Raw genomic sequence first — 18,580 nt, 5'->3', positions numbered from 1 at the left:
TGATTATTATTATTTTTTCTAATTTAAATATTAACATGGTTCAAATTTCAACATCTCTCGTCTATGAGTTTGGTAAATTTCTCTTTTTTTAATTATTTTCCCGTCTCACGAGTTGTCAACTCAACCCAATGAATGAACTGTCTAATCGAGTAATCTTTTAATACCGTTAAGAGGGTGACAAATGAATCTGACGTGGCCTTTTAAGTGTGGACATCAAACAATGCTATTTAAAACGAATAGCAAATTTGTTCTCTCTTCCATCGCACAACACTTTTGGGTTGACAACAACGGAACGGGCACGTTTAAAGTCCTTATTTTCAAACTTTTTTATTTTCTTATTTATTTTTCGGACAATAAAAATACAAAATAAAAAAAATAAAAAAATATAAATATAAATATTCTCTCTGTATTATTATTTTAGAGCTGTTGGGAAGGCATGGGTGTCTTGTCCGGAATATCAGATCTCTCCATCTCTTTCTCTCTCGAACTCTCACACTCTTGCTCTTGTTCTCTTTCTCCATCGTTTTCACGAGAGAGAAACCCTCGTGACCTTCATGTGAAGTTGCAGAGAGATCTGGTCAAAAAGCAGACCTAAAAAAGGATAGAAACGGATCCTATGCTTTTGATTCAGATTCAGGTGAGTTTAGTTTCTCTCTCTAATCGATTACACTTCTCTATCCATTCGAGTCTTAAAAAATGGAGTTTTTAGGGTTTTTACGAAAGAGAAACAGAGTTGCGGAGAGACGTTTCTCATTGTTGCAGAGAGATCTGGTCGTTTGAAAGCGAGTTTTTTTTGTTGTTGTTGTTCAAGTAATTTTCGTTTACTGGAGTAGAATTCGAGATTCGAGTTCAGTTTCGAAGCTTCAACGTTCGAAATTTCTTCAATGATCCATGATTTTACTACTCTGTTTTTGGATTTGAGTTTCTGGGCAGAGGTGGCCATCTTTGCTGTTTTTGGTCGTAAAAATCTAATCTTGTTAAATATTTGATTTGAGTTCTCATTCTTCGATCATGCTTTTGTTTTCGTGAGAGTATGTTTACTCGATTGGAGATATAAGTGTCGGCATCAACTTTTGAGATTTCAAAATTGAGAAAAATTTAAGGTGAAAATGCTTGATTTTCTCTTTTGCTGCTCTTGTTGATGTACTACTGCTCTTTATGATGTGGGACCCGTGTAAGTTCTGATCATGACCAGAGCCATTCATGGTAGATTTCTCAAAGATGAGAATGGCGCCATTAGTGATCATCTTCGAAACCATGTCCATTTAACAAATTGTATCCACTTGAAGAACCACATGCACAGATACAGTCCCATATTGGCTGAAAGGTCAATTATGAGAGACCTTATTGCCCTTCAAAGATCGAGATCGCTTAGAGATCCTTCGACTAGTCCTCCTTCATGGCATTCTCCTTCCATAATGGATTCGATGTCTAAGAAACTCGAAAGGGATACCGTAGCACGTGATGAGAGAAGAAGGTCTGTTGGGTTCGAGCGTCGAAGGGATGGTAGAAGGTTGTCGGGGAGCTCACCACCTATTGCAAGTGTAGCTACATCAAAAGTTGCCGATGCGGAAGTAAGCAGAGACAATGATGGGGGAACATTTATTAGTGATAGAAATAGTATGGGTAGAATTAGAGATGCTAGAAGAATCAAAGATGAAGAATCGAGTCGAAAAAGTCGAAGGAGTGATCGTTCGGGTGGAGGAGAGGAGCCTTTACAAGTCAATGAGTCGGTTTTGGGGAGGGTAGAACCAAAAAAGAAACAGGTTTCGCAGAAGGGGAAGCGTAGTCAAAATGTCCACCTAAAGACCCTTTCAGAACGGTTGAATGAATTTCCGATGGATAGTGATGATGTACAGTCTTCTCATATTCGTCGTCCTGGAAGACGTACACGACAGGAGGAAACCGGTGAGGAACCAGAAGCAAGTAGTCGTAGCTATCGCAAGCGCAAGTTCCGAGGTGTGAGGAGACCTCGAGCTGCTTTGGGCTCAAGAGATTTTGGAGTTCACAACGAGATGTCCGTGGCATCTAATTCTTTAGCCCATGGTTCAACCCAGCGGAGATATTCTATGGAGCGTGGAGACGAAGTGAATGCCGACCTCGATGTCACGATGGCACCGAGAAATGGGTGTGGGATTCCTTGGAATTGGTCAAGAATTCACCATAGAGGCAAAACATTTCTAGACCTGCTGGGAGGAGTTTATCTTGTGGGCTGTCCGACTCACGGTTACGAAAAGAGGGCGGTGTTTCTCGAGGTAGGGATGGCTTAGGTATGCTTGAGGCATCTGATCACTCGAGCTCGTCTGCTAAATCTGACGCTGAAGCGACACCTCTGTTAGTTGAGCCATCTGGATCTCTAGAAAGCACCGATAAGGCTGCTTGGACTCATCAGTATTCAGGGGAGTTAGGAATTTTTGCCGATCATTGTTTGAGGCATGATGCAGACTCTGACCTTGCTTCAGAAGCACAATCAGGCGATCAACACAAGGTTAGAGTACACCGACATGGTAGACACCAAAATCTGACACAGAAATACATGCCACGAACCTTCAGGGACATGGTGGGGCAGAACTTGGTTGTACAAGCTCTTTCAAATGCCGTGTTAAAAAGAAAAGTTGGGGTTTTATATGTGTTCTATGGGCCTCGTGGTACTGGGAAGACTTCATGCGCTCGCATATTTGCAAGAGCTCTAAATTGCCAATCTTCAGAGAATCCCAAACCCTGTGGAGTCTGCAATTCATGTGTTGCACATGATCTGGGTAAGAGTCGGAATGTGAAGGAAGTTGGTCCTGTTGGAAATTTTGATTTCGAGAGTATTATGGATCTACTTGATAGTATGACCATAGTACAGCCCCAATCTCAATATAGAGTATTCATTTTTGATGATTGTGATACTTTACCTCCTGATTCATGGAGTGCTATCTCAAAGTTCATTGATCGAGCGCCCAGACGGGTGGTTTTTGTCCTTATCAGTACAAATCTTGATCATTTGCCACATATAATTATATCCAGGTGCCAGAAATTCTTTTTCCCAAAGTTGAAGGATGCAAATATTATCTATACCTTGCAGTGGATTGCGACCAAAGAAGATATAGAAATTGATAAGGATGCCTTAAAACTTATTGCATCACGGTCAGATGGATCTTTGAGGGATGCTGAGATGACTCTTGAGCAACTGAGTTTGCTTGGACAAAGAATTTCCCTTTCACTAGTTCAGGAGCTTGTAAGTTCTCTTATCATTGTTGATGCCTACACTTATTCAGTATAGTCATTGGAACAATAAACAGTATTATTGCAAATGTTCTCCTAGAATTTCTAATTTTCGTACGGTTATCAATAGTTATTTTACACTGAATAATGCTATTATATCTTATAATGTAGATATCATGTTCTGATGTCTGCTAGGTGCTGCTTACTATGCATGTCTTTGGGGAAAGTTAATATTATTTCTTTATGTTTGATTGGTGTTTTTTCCCATTTAAATTCCTAAACATTATGATATGTACCAATTACATGTGATATCCTCCTTTCATGAAGTAATGCATTTCCTTTCTTCAGTTTATTGAATTTTTGAGATGAATTACGTTGTGCTGCAATCTCTCTAATCTGGATTTAATAGAAGATTCCATTAGCCAGTGCCTTTACGTTTTGGTTAACTATTCCCTATTCCGACCCTATCCTCGTTTACTCCTTGGGGGAGAGAGAGAGAAGGGGGGGGGGGGGGGGGCTATACAAGTAAAACCATTTGGGACCCCTTCATTGAGAGAATGAGTTATCGCCTGAGTCTGTGGAAAGGCAGGTTTTTTTTTTTTAATAAGGGGGGAAGCTAGCCTTGATAAAAAGCACTTTCACTAGTATCCCGGTGTACTATCTGTCTTTGTTCATTTTTTTTGCTAAGGAACATAGACCTGAGGCTAGACAAACTGATCTGGGAGTTTCTATGTTGTGATAAGTTTGGAAAGAAAAACATCATTCAGTGAGTTGGAAACGCATATCCAAGCCTAAAAAGGAAGGTGGTCTAGGGATTTGTAGCTTTAAAAAATCAAAATTTTTATTATTAGGAAAATTGCTCTAGAGGTTTGGAGGGAAGGAACATATTAGTTTGTGGAGAAGAGTGATCAAAGCAAAATTCGGGGAGAGTTTTAAGGGTTGGACTTGGGACAGGGGTGGGTCAAAATGGTCTTAGCTGCTGTATATTTTAAATTTCTTCCGTGATCATATTTTTAAACTTATATTCAGTTTTATAGCTCATGAATAACTGTGTTTTCAAATGAGAAGAAGTCAATAGAATTTTAAACTGCATAAAATCCCAAAACAAAAACTTCAATCCGTTGCAATGGACTTTCAATTTTCCGTGTGAATCTATTAAGAAATAACTCTACCTTTATTTTCAGGTTGGCTTGATCTCTGATGAGAAACTGGTAGATCTGCTTGATTTGGCACTATCTGCAGATACAGTGAACACTGTGAAAAATTTAAGAGAGATTATGGAAGCTGGTGTGGAGCCATTAGCATTGATGTCACAGCTTGCTACAATAATAACTGATATTCTTGCTGGCAGTTATGTATTTACCAAGGAAAGGCTAAGGCGGAAATTCTTCCGCCGACCAACTTGTGAGTCCAATCTAATCTGGTCTGCTTTCATCTTATTGATTAATTTTGACTATATTGATTCATTGAAATAACCAACTATGTAGTGTCTGCAACCATTTTAGCTTCTATTGTAACAGCTGAACTTGAAAACTTAATTACTATCTAGTAATAAATCTTATCTGAAACCGTATCAGTTCCTTTATACCAAAATTGGCTTATCTAATGGGTTTATTTCATTGAACCATTTTTATATTTTAAACTACCGTCTTCCAGGCCTCCTTTGCATTTCTATAGGGATGTGGGATTAGATTGCCTTTTAGTTACTACCACTTGAATGTTTCTTTATTGCCTCCTAAAGTCCTTGTATATGATTATACACTTATAAATTTTCTTCAAAAAATTTAAATCATGGATTCCTAAGAAATATCATTTAGAGACCTCTTTAACTGTGCGATTTATGTTTCTATTGTTGATAGTGTTAGATCTCACTGGGATCTATACTTCCAAGACTTTTAGCAGATATGATGTAGACGGAAAGGGATTAAAAATGGGTTGCAACTGCCTTTTTAGATCTTTAAGTTCGGACTATTCAGTTGCATGGTGTGGATTTTACAACTAATAAGAAGACGAAATTTAACGTGTTGGTTGTTATCTGTCTGGGGGTAAACATTTGATATATCCCTTCACTCATAATAAGACTTGGTCCACAACCTCTCCATACCAAATGCAACCACAAATCGGAACAAATCCCCGAGTAATACGTTCTATTAATCAAGGTCAAATCTTAAAACCAATGTATGTTGCTTGAAGTTACCAGATTTGCAAGAAAGGATTAAACAGAACCTAACGAATGTCCAACAACACAAGAGGAAAAAAATTAACAGTGTCTAAGGATCCAATAATTCACCTTACAAAGCTCCAAAGACCAAATCTGAACGTAAAATCCAGAAAACGAACTCCCTTGTTAGCCTCCGTTTGTTTAATATCCTATTAGAGAACAATGTAATATGATAAGGTGTATATGTTACACACCAAATTATGATACAACATAAAGGAAGGACTGTTTTACCTCCATATCTTCACAGAGACATGTCCTCATTTTTATCCATACCGTTGGGGAATGATCATTTAAATTACTGAGAGTCGAGAGCCATACAAGTCTTTCTTCAAAATTACTTGTGGTTGAGGTGAAATCCTAGGACAACTTGAGGAAGGCAGACTTGGGTTACTTCGGGGCGTTAGCTCGAGTGCCGCATGGCGCTATGCTTGGAGAAGTTAGATTGGTAACAATACACTCCTTATAATATTCATTCTTTAAAATGCCTAAGACTTTAAATGATTCGATAGATTGAACGAAATATAATTGAACTGCACCAGTTTATTTATTTTTGGATAGGTAAATGCAAATTGTATTAAAAGTGGTTGAGATGACCAACAATCTCAACAAGATACAAGAAAACTCCTCTACAAAAGATCCCCAAGGATGCACATGCCAAATTACAAACCCAATCCCATCTCCCCACGAATTCATAAAAAAAGACTCCCTTGAATTCATCAAAAGCTTTACACCAATAAAATAAAAAACCTTTCACAAACAATAATTACTTCAGCTGAAGATTCTTTCTGTCAAACACCTGACACTTTCTTTTCTTTCCGAAGGCTCCAACATATGACAAAGGGGATGAGAGATCATAATATTCGCTTTGCTGCCTTTGAAATGCATGAGGAGAGACGCCAAAAAGACCCATAAAATACAATCCAAATCTCCCAAACCATGGCACAGTGTAAAAACAAAGGATTAACTGGGATTTCCATCTCTCTTGCACATGCAGTAAAAAATTCGGAACACAAAGCCCCTTTCAAATAAGAGTATAAGACCGTCCAGCGTAAGGGTGTTCTTGAGGGAAGCTGTCCGAATGACAAAAGAAATCTTGGACGGGATTTTCGGCCCCCAAAGACCAGCCACTAGAAAGTCTGTTTTCTGATTATCATCAAGTCATCAATGACCTTCCACCTATTAGATGGTCTACTCAACTGCTTTCTGATAATCTCGGATAATTGTTTTTTTAATATTTGTTGACACAACTCGTGAATCTTTCTTGGTGATCTTGACATAATATGTACATCCAATCAAACATGGACAGCACACACATTTGTGTACATGCGTATGTGTATGTAGGTGTGATTTCACACACCACTTAAGAGAGAAAAATACTCTTATACCTGCAGAAAATTTCATTTTCTTACCTCTTTGTAGAGTGTAATGACTATGTGCTTTTGATAGAGTAACAGATATGAGTTTCCTTGAATTTCTCTTCTTTTTAAGTTTAATTTATGAACTTTTGTACCTCCACTGATTTCTGTGGGCTTTTGAATTCCAGGCTGACCTCTATTTATGCTATAATGTCCTTTTCTCGAGCTGATGGAATAAATATGTTGATTTCAGTATCCAAGGAAGATATGGAAAAATTGCGTCAGGCTCTGAAAACATTGTCTGAAGCTGAAAAACAACTGAGAACATCAAATGATAAATTGACATGGCTAACGGCTGCATTGCTACAACTTGCTCCTGACCAGCAGTATATGTTGCCTAGTTCTTCTACAGAAACTAGTTTTAATCATAGTCCCTTGGTCGTAAATGAGGGAGGTTTATCAACAAGTACTAGAATAGAAAATCTCCATAATGGACGTGATGATGATCTTATTAATGGGAATGTGAACAGTAATAGTATGGGTGGAATTAAACTTACTGGGATGACTCCTCAACGGACAACTGACACAACTAGAACAAGTGGTGGGCATGTTTCAGGTAAAGGACGGAAAGAAATTGAAGAAATTTGGTTGGCAGTGCTTGAAAAGATTAAAAGTAGTACCCTAAAACAGTTTTGCACCAAGAAGGAAAGCTGGTTTCAGTCAGTTTTGGGGCAGGTAATCTTTTGAATTGATATCACGACCCCCATGCATTGTAATTAATTACTCTTGGCAAAGCTGCACCCACCATCATACTATACTGTTTAGAGGTATCCCATGGTAGAAAGGAATGGCAGAAAATAATTTTTTCAAATCCGCCCAAATAGTTGGGTTGAGGCTTAAATGATTATGAGATGTCCTAAGACTTATTGGTGATGACCTTTTTCAAACAAGTGGAAGCCCTTAAGTGCTGCTCCCTCCACCTCTCACTCCAGAATCCCCTCCTCCTTACCCCCCCCCCCCCCCCTTCTCCTAAAATCATCATCAATTTTATCAAAGCCTCATCCTGAAAATTTGGGGTCTGCTGAATGAACCTTGTTCGGCCTATCTATACTCTTGAAAGTCTCATCTTTTGTTATCCACTCTCTCTATGTCAATCTACCTTCTTTTCCGTCTTCCTCCAGATCTTTTAGAACCTTCAACTTGCACATTACTTCTAACTATGATTATAATCGGCCTTTCTTGCACTTGACCAAATAATCTCAATTGAATTTCTCTTCCTTTATCACCTATTGGGGAGGACTCAGTTATTTTTCCAAATGTGCTTATTTCTAATATATATTTCCTAATTTCTCTCTCATCATCTCAACATCCTCATCTTTGCTACACTCAATATATGCGCATATTGTTTTTTGATTTCCAACATTCATCTCCATAATCCTATAAAATTTTCCTTTTAGTTTGAGTGGGATGCATCGTCACATGCATGGTTTCAAATATCTTCCTAGTGAGTCATCTTGGTATTGTTTGTGAATGAGATGAGTCAAAGAACCCAAGAACAGAGAAAAAGATCTTGTCTTGTCAGAGATAATCGAGATGTCTCGCCAAGTCATCTTGGGTATTGTTCATGGTGAGACAAGATGAAAACCTGAGATTGAAAACCATGGTCACACAACACTCCAGAAGTATACCCCCACTTTAACTATCCAACTCTCATCCTCCACAATCTCTATCCCATCCCTATGGCTAGTAGTACCATGGTAACGAAAATGGTCATTTCACCATATTTCCTGACCATCAATTTTTTATTTGCTCTTCCCTTTCTATAGGTGTCATTACTAAAGTTGCACTCTAGGTACCCTATCTTGATTCTACTAATTCTAGTGCCCTTGAACTCCAAATAAGCTCTCTGGAGTTCTAATTTTGCATTGATCACAAATCCCCTCCCACACGGCCTCACTCACTTGCGCTTCATTCGTCTAAGTGGAAGCCTTGAATCTTTGAGAAGCTCAACTTTTAGATCTTGTCTACGACTATTATTCATTTATTTAAGGGTTAGATTCCGTTGACTCCTGGAAAATGACTCATAACAGATGATCCTGATCATATAAACACGCAATCCAATGCTGCGCTTATCCTCGGGATAAAGACATGAATCTGAGATATGTATTATCATGATACACATAAATTCCCACCATTGGATTGCATAGTTACATGGTTGGATCATGTGTTTTTACATGTCATTTTCTATGAGTCGCGGAAACCAACTCTTTATTTAATTTTGGATCTTAGTACTATATGGTGTATGAATGCTGAACTGGACCCCTATACTGGGCATTTCATTGTCATCCTATTCATGATTGATGTTATGAGGCAGTGGGATTTTTACATTGGCTGACAGCCTGACGTAACCCTCCTGTATCTGGGTACACAGACGGATAAAGACATTCCAGCATCATCTTCTAAAGGATTTCCTGGATGCTAGACTTTATTTTATTTATTTTATTTTGATGGGTAAGCTGGGCTTGAACTGGCGACCTCAAAGTTGCTTTGCAATGTGTCAAACCAACTGAACTATGGGTCTAAATCCTGGATGCTAGACATACTTTTTCATGACTTGTGAGTTGTGACCCATTTTCTCAAAAAACATCGCATTGCTATTTTAGTTATCAGGGCTTCAGATTGACTGACCAATTTAGTTATTTCTTGCAGCTCCAACCGTGCAGTTGATGTTCAGTTCACATATGACAAAATCCAAGGCAGAAAAATTGAGGGGGCACCTTTTACAGGCATTTGAATCTGTTCTTGGACCTCCAGTTACAATTGAGATAAGATGTGAATCAAGGAAAGATGTCAGGGCAGGGATTCAAGTTCCACAAACCTTACCAGCTTCTGAGGGTGGTGCTTCTTGGATGATCACAAACCAAGAGTCCGTTGCAAATAACAGGATACCAAAAGGAACTGGTTCTACAAATACCAAATTTTCTCATCCTGAATCTGTTGAAATGGCAACAAGTGAAATTATTGAAATAAAAACATCTCCTCGAGAACCTGAGGGCATTGAGCATAGAAATAACATAAAACAGTCTAAGGGAAAAGGCCCAGAAAGTGTTTGGCTAGAAGAAGCACCTTCTTCTCATCAGCAATCTACCTTGGGTCATTCCCGAGAAAAAAGAAAAATTGGAGAACAACCTCCAAGTCAGAGCTTGGTGAGAAGCAAGGTATCCCTTGCACATGTAATTCAGCAGGCAGAAGGATGTACACAACGGAGTGGGTGGTCTAGAACCAAAGCAATTTCAATCGCTGAAAAGCTTGAACAAGAGAATTTGTACGTAATGCAATACCATTTTTTTTACCTAACTATTTTGTTATTTAACTCAGAAATCAAGTCATAAACCAATGTTTAGATCTTGTCTCAACATTATGTCTTGGTCAGGAGAAAAATGGAGATTTTCTCAACCGAGACAATCCACGATCACTGTTGTGTTTTGATCTTGGCTGAAATACACGTTTCGGTCGAGACATTCTGAGACGGTATGAAACTTTAATCCATGATTAGAGCATTGACAGGAAAAATCGCAAAACATATGTTAACTTCCCAGATTAGACCATACCATGAATTTTTTTTGACTAAAGCCTTTTTGTTGGCATGATTATTTAATGCAATATTTCTTTTGATATCGATATGGAAGACCTAAAGAATGTGAATTTGTAGATAATATTTATGAATTATGATCTCATTAAAGCCAGGCCCAGTTCTCTCAATAAATAAATTACTTTTTGATTGGAGAGATCCCAATCTCTATGAGGTTGATTTGTTCGTCTCGGGTTGCTGCTAATCCATATTCCTGAATTTATGCTTTGGCCGCTGGGGCTTGGCCTATTCATGGTTGTGCTGCGATAAATTAAAACTGCCAATTTAACTTATCCGTACTTGTATATGTATTTTTTGTTGGTAAGAAATCTCTACCTATCAAAAAAAATATTCGCCCCCTGTTTCAATTAGTTTGACAAAGTCGCTGATTAATTGGAATTAATCAGCAAACTGGACTTCATTCGTCAGTAAATATTTGTTAAATTGATTGATTTATCTTCAAATTTAGGCAATTTGTTGATAGTGTTGTTTCATTTAGTTTGTTCACAAAATTTCATCCAGTTTGTGCTCAGGTGTTATTGATTTATTTTTTTGTTATTCCTTTCTGTTTTACTGTCTAACCTTACTGGTAGACTAGAAAGACCTAATACAGGTCAGCAGCTGTTGTGATCCCATTTTGCCTGACTAGAAAGAATCAATAGGGAAATCCTTGGGTGTGATAGGTGGAGGTAACAAACATAATTTAGTGATATGTGAAACAGTTCCCTTCCAAAGTATAGAAGAGATTCATGGGATTTTCTGAGTGGGATACTTTTGCTGAACATATCTAGGACCTGTCTCTCCCTAATATTTGAGACCATCTAGAAAGGAAATTGCGGTGCTTGGACACAATTGAAAGTGCGCCTTCAGTTTAGCAGCTAAATTATCAATGCATTTAGATCTCCTTTACCTCTTGAAAATGGACAAAGCTGAATTTTGACTTTGAAATGTTCAATCTTTTTTATCTTTCCCCCTACCATATGTCCATACTGTAGATCGCAAGCTTAATCCTGTGATAGTTTGTACTTTGTACAACTTTGTATCTCTCATCTGTTACTTGGACAATTTTCGTAGAGGTTAAGAGACGAGGAAGAATGTCTACTTGGTATTTTGACCAAAAGAAAGCTTGTGTAGTGTCCTAGAGAGACAATATGGTCAATTTGGTGAAGTAAGAATTTTAAGTAGATATATTAACTTCATTGAGGACTTTTATGTGAGCACAATGACTAACATGGGAACGACAGATGGAGTATGATTTGGTTTCTATCTATGGGTTTTACATTAGGAACTAATCTTTGAGAATGCCGCCTGGTGCACAAATTATGGATGAATTAGCTGCTTGAGAATTTTTTTTTTTTGATAAGAAAAATTTTATTAAATAAAAAAGCTGGTTGAGATGACCAAACAAATGAAAGACAAAGACCTAAACAAAGCTACATGGCCACCAGAATCCACTACTCAGAGATTCGACAAACCCACTCCCAACATTAGAATCTTTCCTAAAGCTGCTGACTGGATGAAGACTCCCATGAACTCCATGAAAATTTTACACAAAAGGACAAAGGACATAAATTATGATTGTGCATAAACCCCAATGGATGGCCTGATCCTAGAGTTATATCTTGGACCGAGGTTTTGGACACCAAACAACTATGTGAAGGAGCCCTGTGATGTGTGAGTGAACGGTAAAAGGAACAGTCACAATTACCTTTCCACAATTTCTTGTCCTCCAACTTGGGACAAAGCGAAATAGAGGCAAAATGCACTTAATCAACCTGGCAACATCTACCACTAATAGTCAAAGGGTCTCCGAAATCCAAAATCCCAAGTCAAATCACCTTCTATCCCCGATAAGAATCTAGAAATAGGAAGCTCCTTCTTCTAAGACCAGACAAACATGAAGTGCCACTTTACCAGAGAACTACATAGAATGTTTTTAAGACTGAGAACCAGGAGATACCCCAAACTAACTCGTTTCCTTGTCTCAGTTCCATTTTCTAACTAAGGAAAGATAAAGGATGTCACCTGTTGAGAGTCAGAACATAGATCAAATATCAATATGTGATTTCAAGGTGCTATTGGTCCCTTGCATACCTTTCAGACTTGTAGACAACCTTATAATATGACTGTGGGACCAACTATGCTTTATGGTGCTAAATTTGGACACTTGAAAAACAAAAGTATAATGTTGCTGATATGTGTGAGTGGCAGGACCAATAAAGACAAAATCAGGAGTTGGTGCACTTGAGGGGACAGAAACATCTATTTTTCAGCAATGTGCCCCAAATACAACTGCATTTTGTCTAGGAGTACATCTTTTAGGTCAAAAGGTTTTAAAAGGAGGAGAAGAGCAGAAAGGATGAGACAAAGTTATATAGAAAATATTTGAAGGAGACAATTTAGCAGGAGTTGTATAGCCTTGGATGGAATGGAATGGCAGACCATGATCTTGTAGCCAACCCCAAATATTGGAATAACGCTTGATGAAGCTTATAGTGAGGAAACCTATGTGAAGGTTGTGTCCTTGGGGATGAGCACTGTGTCTCTTTCTGGTATTATGTGTTCCTGAAAATATTTTTTTATTGGGTTGGATTAGAATCACTTCATGATTCTACTTTGTCATTTTTGTTATTTAATTTTTCCTTACTATGTTATTCATGGTTTTTGTGTTACAGTGTCCACTTTCCTTGTAAGATACTCGTATATATCTTTGAAAAATTGGACCAACATGTGTTCTTTGCGTTTGCTGAGTTGAGTTCTTCAAGACTCAATTTTCTTGTAGAAATTTCTATTGGCCTAGCATGGTCATGAATACTAAAGTAAGAAGGCTTTGTGCACTTCTAGGTTGATTTAATTATCTAAAAGTTTAAAAAATCTTGGTTTTTCAGATTTTCTATGCATTGTTGAAATATTTGCGGTGGAAATATCACTTGCTTTGAATTCTTGCTGTAAACCTAAATGGTTGGAGTTAACAAGATTGAAAGGTTTTGATTAATGTTTTGTTATTTATGTACAGTATGCTGATAATATGTGGTGTTTTCCTTCAATGAATCTCTTTGGATGCAAATATCTACTTCCTGTCAACTGACAAAATATAATTTTTCTTAACTAAACAGGAGATTGGAATCTAGGTCAAGAAGCTTGCTTTGCTGGAAGGCGTCAAGAATAACTCGAGGGAAGGTAATGCTAGAAATATTCCATTATAATCATATATAATATTTTCCAGATTCCATGCATGTTGTATTGTATTATCACAATGTCTTGGATCATTTTCTTTTCTAATGAGTGTGTTGTTAGGCTTGCTAAATTGCACGTTTTTATTTCTACATCCTCGGGCTGTACATAAGTAACCCCTTTTCCATTGCTAGGATGTATATTTAATAATAGAACTGAATATCTACTTTGAGGACGATTCTGGTCATATTTTTCAAGTGGTATTATTTAGAGTAGTCAAATCTGAAGTCGGTCCTTGTCTAGAAAGTATTGTAAGTTAAATTATCACCAGTGTTTTTGAACATTTAAGTGTGGAATGAGGTGCCGACCTACTAACACAACTTTTTAAGCGAGGATTAGAAATATTGTACAATAAATAATAGAATTAATTTAGTAGAAATGAGAATTAGAAGATCTATGGGGTAAAAAGGCCATTGTTCTATTTCATATGGGTGGTGGGAATTTGTTTTTGTTGATGTTAGTTAATCAAAAATAGGTTATTTTTATTATTATTGTTGTTTTGGTTGTTGGTTGTTGGTTGTTGAGGGAAGAATAAGAGTTGAACCAATAAAAGCCAATAGACCCTTTTATATTTAGGAGAAATGAATGATCAATGTATAATTTTAGGAGATAGTCTAACTATACACCATAGGCTAGTGATTTTAGATATTAAATTAAAAAATGGAAGAGAAGGTTAAAAAATAATGGACATTGTAGAATAGAGTAGGGTAACCTAAAAGGAGAAAAGACGTGGCTTTTGCAAACAAATTGATTGATTAAGAAATTTGTTACTTACAAGTAAATAACATTGATGTGGGATGGAGTATCTAAAGGCATCAAGAGATAGTGACCTTCCACCTTCTAATCTTTTCACCTCTTGCTAATCTCTCATCTTTTTCTTTAATGCACCTAACACTATTTAAATCTCTTGTTTGCTCTGTGTGTGTGGTGAGGTACGCTGCTTTCCTCTAATTTACACCAACATAGACATCTTTCTCACATTCTTTAGTACAATCTTGTCATATGTATCACCATACATATTATGCTTAGCTTCAATAGCTACTTATTTTGCTTCTTTTATTGCATTGTTATATTTTTCTAAGTTTCTTCAAATATAATTTTTTGCTAACAACTTCTATTGGATTTTTTCATCTCCAAGTGATCTCTTAGCCATCAGTATTCCACCACCAAGTTATAATGAGGACCACCAAATTGATTTGGATAGCAAGAGATATAGAGGAGATATTTTAGGGGTGGTATTAAAGGATTGTATTATCTAACAAAGGAGACATTCAAAGCTATACCAACTATTGGGATTTTTGAACTTATGAGCCACACTGTGAAACTATAGTAAAAAGTGATTGAACAAGGGTTAAAACAAAAACAAATATATTATTAGAGAACCAATTTGGCTTTATGGAACGTAGATCAACTATCAAGGTTGAGGGTGCCAACTTTGCTAAGTTTGTAAGGCATGTGAAGTGTTGATCCCATGACCTAGGTTCAACCTTGTTGAATCCACCTTCATGGTTGACCACTAACCCTTTGTTTGCATAGAAAAAAAACCCATCGAGACAATCTTTATACTTAGACAAATGATAAGAAAGTATAGAAAAAAGAGGAGGAACCTTCATATGATTTTTGATGACTTAGAGAAAGCATATGTCAAGGTACTTAGAGAGCTAATTTTGTGAGCATTTGGAAAGAAGGAAGTCGTGATTGGATACATTGACATAATTAAGAACATTTATGTGAGAGTTGTGATTTGTGAGAGAGAAAATGTAGAAGAGATGAATGAGTTTCCAATCACAATAGGTTTGCATCAAGTATTAGCTTTGAGTCTTTATTTGTTTGATTTGATTGTAAATGAAGTAATTGTTCATTTCAAGAATGTGTATCTTGATGTATGTTATTTGTGGATGATGTAGTAATTAGTGGACTACACTAGAGAGGGAATCAATACAAAAATGAGTTTTAGAAAGATGCTGGATTCCAAGGGCTTCAGAATAATTAAAAATAAGATCAAGCATGTGGAGTGTGAATTTAGTACTACAGCTGGACTAAGGAATGTTCAATAGAAATTGATGGTCTAGAAATACCCCTAAGCGATCGTTTTTCTTATTTTGAGTCTATTTATTTTGGGTATGATGATTCTTAGAGCAACTTCATTGGGTGCCTTGTCTGGGTTTGGCGTTTCTGAGTTAGGACCCAAAGTTTTCTGGGGTGCCAAGTTAGTTCTTTGCCTTGCTCTTACTTGGGGCTCATGTTAGGAGCAGCTTTCAAATATTGTTCGGTTTGGGAGACGGTTGCGGAGAGGGTGAAGAAGAGACTTGGCTCGTGGAAGGCGAAGTATCTTTCAAACGGTGGGAATTTGATGTTGATTTGGAGCACTTTGTCCAATATCTCGACACTTTTTATCGTTGTTTACCATGCCTAGCAAAATTGAGTCCCAATTGGAGAAATTGGTGAGAGATTTTTTATGGAGTGATAGGAGTGATAACCGTAAGTTCGATTTGGTGAATTGGAGGCTAGTGTGTATGGGGAGTAGAAGCTTTTGGTTAGTGAACAAAGCATTGTTGGGGAAGTGGCTTTGACGTTTTGACATTGAAAATGAGGAACTCTGGAGGAATTTGATAGCCACAAAGTTCGGGGAAGATACATTTGGGTGGGAGTGTTCACCGAGTAAAATTCCATTGGGTGTGGTGTTTGGAAAGGTATCTTAACCTTGGGTGCCTCTATGTGTGAGTATTTTTGTTTTGAGGTGGCTATAGGGGATCATGTTCGTTTCTAGGAGAACAAGTGGTGTAGTGATACCCCTTTACAGTTTTTCTGTACTTGCTTTCAATGAGGAGAATAATGTCCGTCTCTGCCTTCTTGATTTCTAATGAGAGGGGTGAAACTTGGGATCTTGGTCTTCGAAGAAGATTTAATGATTGGGAGATCAATGACTCAATCTCTATTGTTGATTTGTTAGCTTCTACGGGTCCTTCGCTAAATAGGTGGATCGCTAGATTTGGAAATGTAGTAATGATGGTTGTTTCTGTTAAATCTTTCTACTCTTTGCTTGAAGGTAATCAAGAGTGTTGTTTTCCACCCTCCTTCATTTGGGCTTCTAAGGTTCCTACTAAAGTCTCATTTTTTATGTGGTTGGTAGCTTTGAACAAGCTTCCAAGGATCAATCTTCTTAAGCGTAAGATCTCATCTTGGTTGATTATTGTTGTATGTGCAAAGTGAGTGGTGAGTCTATGGAGCATATTCTTATTCATTGTGAGGTGGCCTTTTTGGTTTGGTCTCATTTCCTCTTTTTGTTTTAGGTTCCTTGGTGTCATCCTTGCTCGGTTGTTTCTCTTCTCTTTAATTGGAAATCCCCTTCTTGAAGATTATGTGGAAGTTAACTGCTTTTGCAGTTTGTTGGGACTTGTGGAAAAAAGGAATGTGTGCACTTTCGATGGCTTGTTATTTTTGTGGTGTAAACAATTTAAGGAATTTAGAGGTCTGTTTTTTGAAGATTGTATGTTTAGATGGGAAAATGTCATTTGGGAGTGACTTTGCTTTGTATCTTCTTTGAATGTTGGGTGTTGAGGACGCATCGTACTAATAAAATGTGTGATAGAGGTGAGGATGTTGAGATGAATGAGTGGAAAGATACGTACGCATTTGAGAAAAATTTAGTAACTCCAATAGGTGATAAACTAAAAGAAAGTCGATTGAGATGGTTTGGGCATGTTCAACAAAGGTTGGTTATATCCTCAGTTAGAAGAAGTATTCAAGTTGAAGGTCATAAAAGAGTGAGGGGAAAACCCAAAAGAACGTTGATAGAGATAGTGTACGCAAATGTGAACTGAAGACTTGGCCTTGGACAGAGTAGAATGAAGGAATATGACTCATTTAGCCAATCCCAAATCTTTTGGATAGTAGTTGTTGCAGCTCTTCCCTCTTCCTCTTCTTTTTTTTCCCTCTTGTTTCAGAACCCTTTTTTGGCTGTCTATATCCTTTTTTGTTGTGTTATATTCGTTAATTAACATGTTAAAAAGTTTATGTGGCAATATAAGCTCTTTTAATTATGAGAGCAATGGCTTAAGTAATTTCATGATGTAATTGATGACATTTTTTCTTCAGCTCTCACATTTGAGAATTCGGACGCGGAGGCCACGCTCTCTACTGAAGTTTGTCACTTGTGGGAGATGCCTTTCTTCTAAATCTTCAAGGTAATTTAATTCCATTTTGTAAGAGATAGTTCTGCATAGCTGTAAAGGCTTCTCTGCATCACTGCAGCTATTTTTACTTGTATCAATTCATGATCCTGCTGTTTACATAGAGTCAATTGTAGCAGTCTTGTCCTTTAATAAAGTAAATTATTGCACCGACCAGAAACGAAAGAACAAAAAAAAAAGATGAAATTATGTAGCTTTCATGATTGAAATTCTGATTCTGCCTTAACTAAAACTGATAAAATGGCAAAACTAATCCTATTTGTATGGTTTCTACTTTGTCTAAACAAGTTGGTACACAACTTAGATGGATACTAATGTCATAGCTCTCTTGATTAGTTAACATATCACCACATTACCACAAGTCATTTATAATTTGTTTTATAGAGTTCATCACCATCATATAGGTCTTATTCCAAAAGTAGGAAATTTGGAAGTGTGATTTGTTATGGGTAGGGCCAATGTCTGCTGCCCTCCAAGGGACTCTTAAGTTGATTCTACTTTGCGGGAGTGCGCTTCCAGGACTTTGTTTTCAGTTGGGATTCCCTTTTTGATACTTAGCCCTCTTTTTCTTTCCCTTTTTTTATTATTATTATTTTTTTTTTTTGGGGGGGGGGGGGGGGGGGGGGGGGGGGGTTGTCTATCTCAGCCTCCTTTCTCCTTTTTCTTTTTAATAAATATTTTACAATTAAAAAAAAAAAATTAGTTCATTGTGCCAATACCATTTGGAACATTTTTT

The 18,580-nt window shown here is 37.3% G+C and overlaps 1 protein-coding gene across 1 annotated transcript; it reads left to right on the top strand.

Annotated features, from left to right (window-relative positions):
* The first annotated feature begins 421 nt into the window (after positions 1 to 421).
* On the top strand, positions 422 to 18,333 carry LOC147390539 (protein STICHEL-like 4). The gene is given in 8 exon segments (XM_086458140.1): positions 422 to 2,184; positions 2,187 to 3,223; positions 4,395 to 4,614; positions 7,040 to 7,477; positions 7,480 to 7,521; positions 9,496 to 10,111; positions 13,534 to 13,597; positions 17,750 to 18,333. Coding segments are annotated over 8 exon segments (3,507 nt in total). The 5' UTR covers positions 422 to 1,187; the 3' UTR covers positions 17,843 to 18,333.
* The last annotated feature ends 247 nt before the right edge of the window (positions 18,334 to 18,580 follow it).

Source organism: Akebia trifoliata, chromosome 11, assembly GCF_017979445.1.
Source record: "Akebia trifoliata isolate Shusen 1 chromosome 11, ASM1797944v1, whole genome shotgun sequence".
NCBI classification, from domain to species: Eukaryota; Viridiplantae; Streptophyta; class Magnoliopsida; order Ranunculales; family Lardizabalaceae; genus Akebia; species Akebia trifoliata.
Note: the sequence above shows the minus strand (reverse complement) of the source record. Positions and strands in the feature narration are given on the sequence as shown.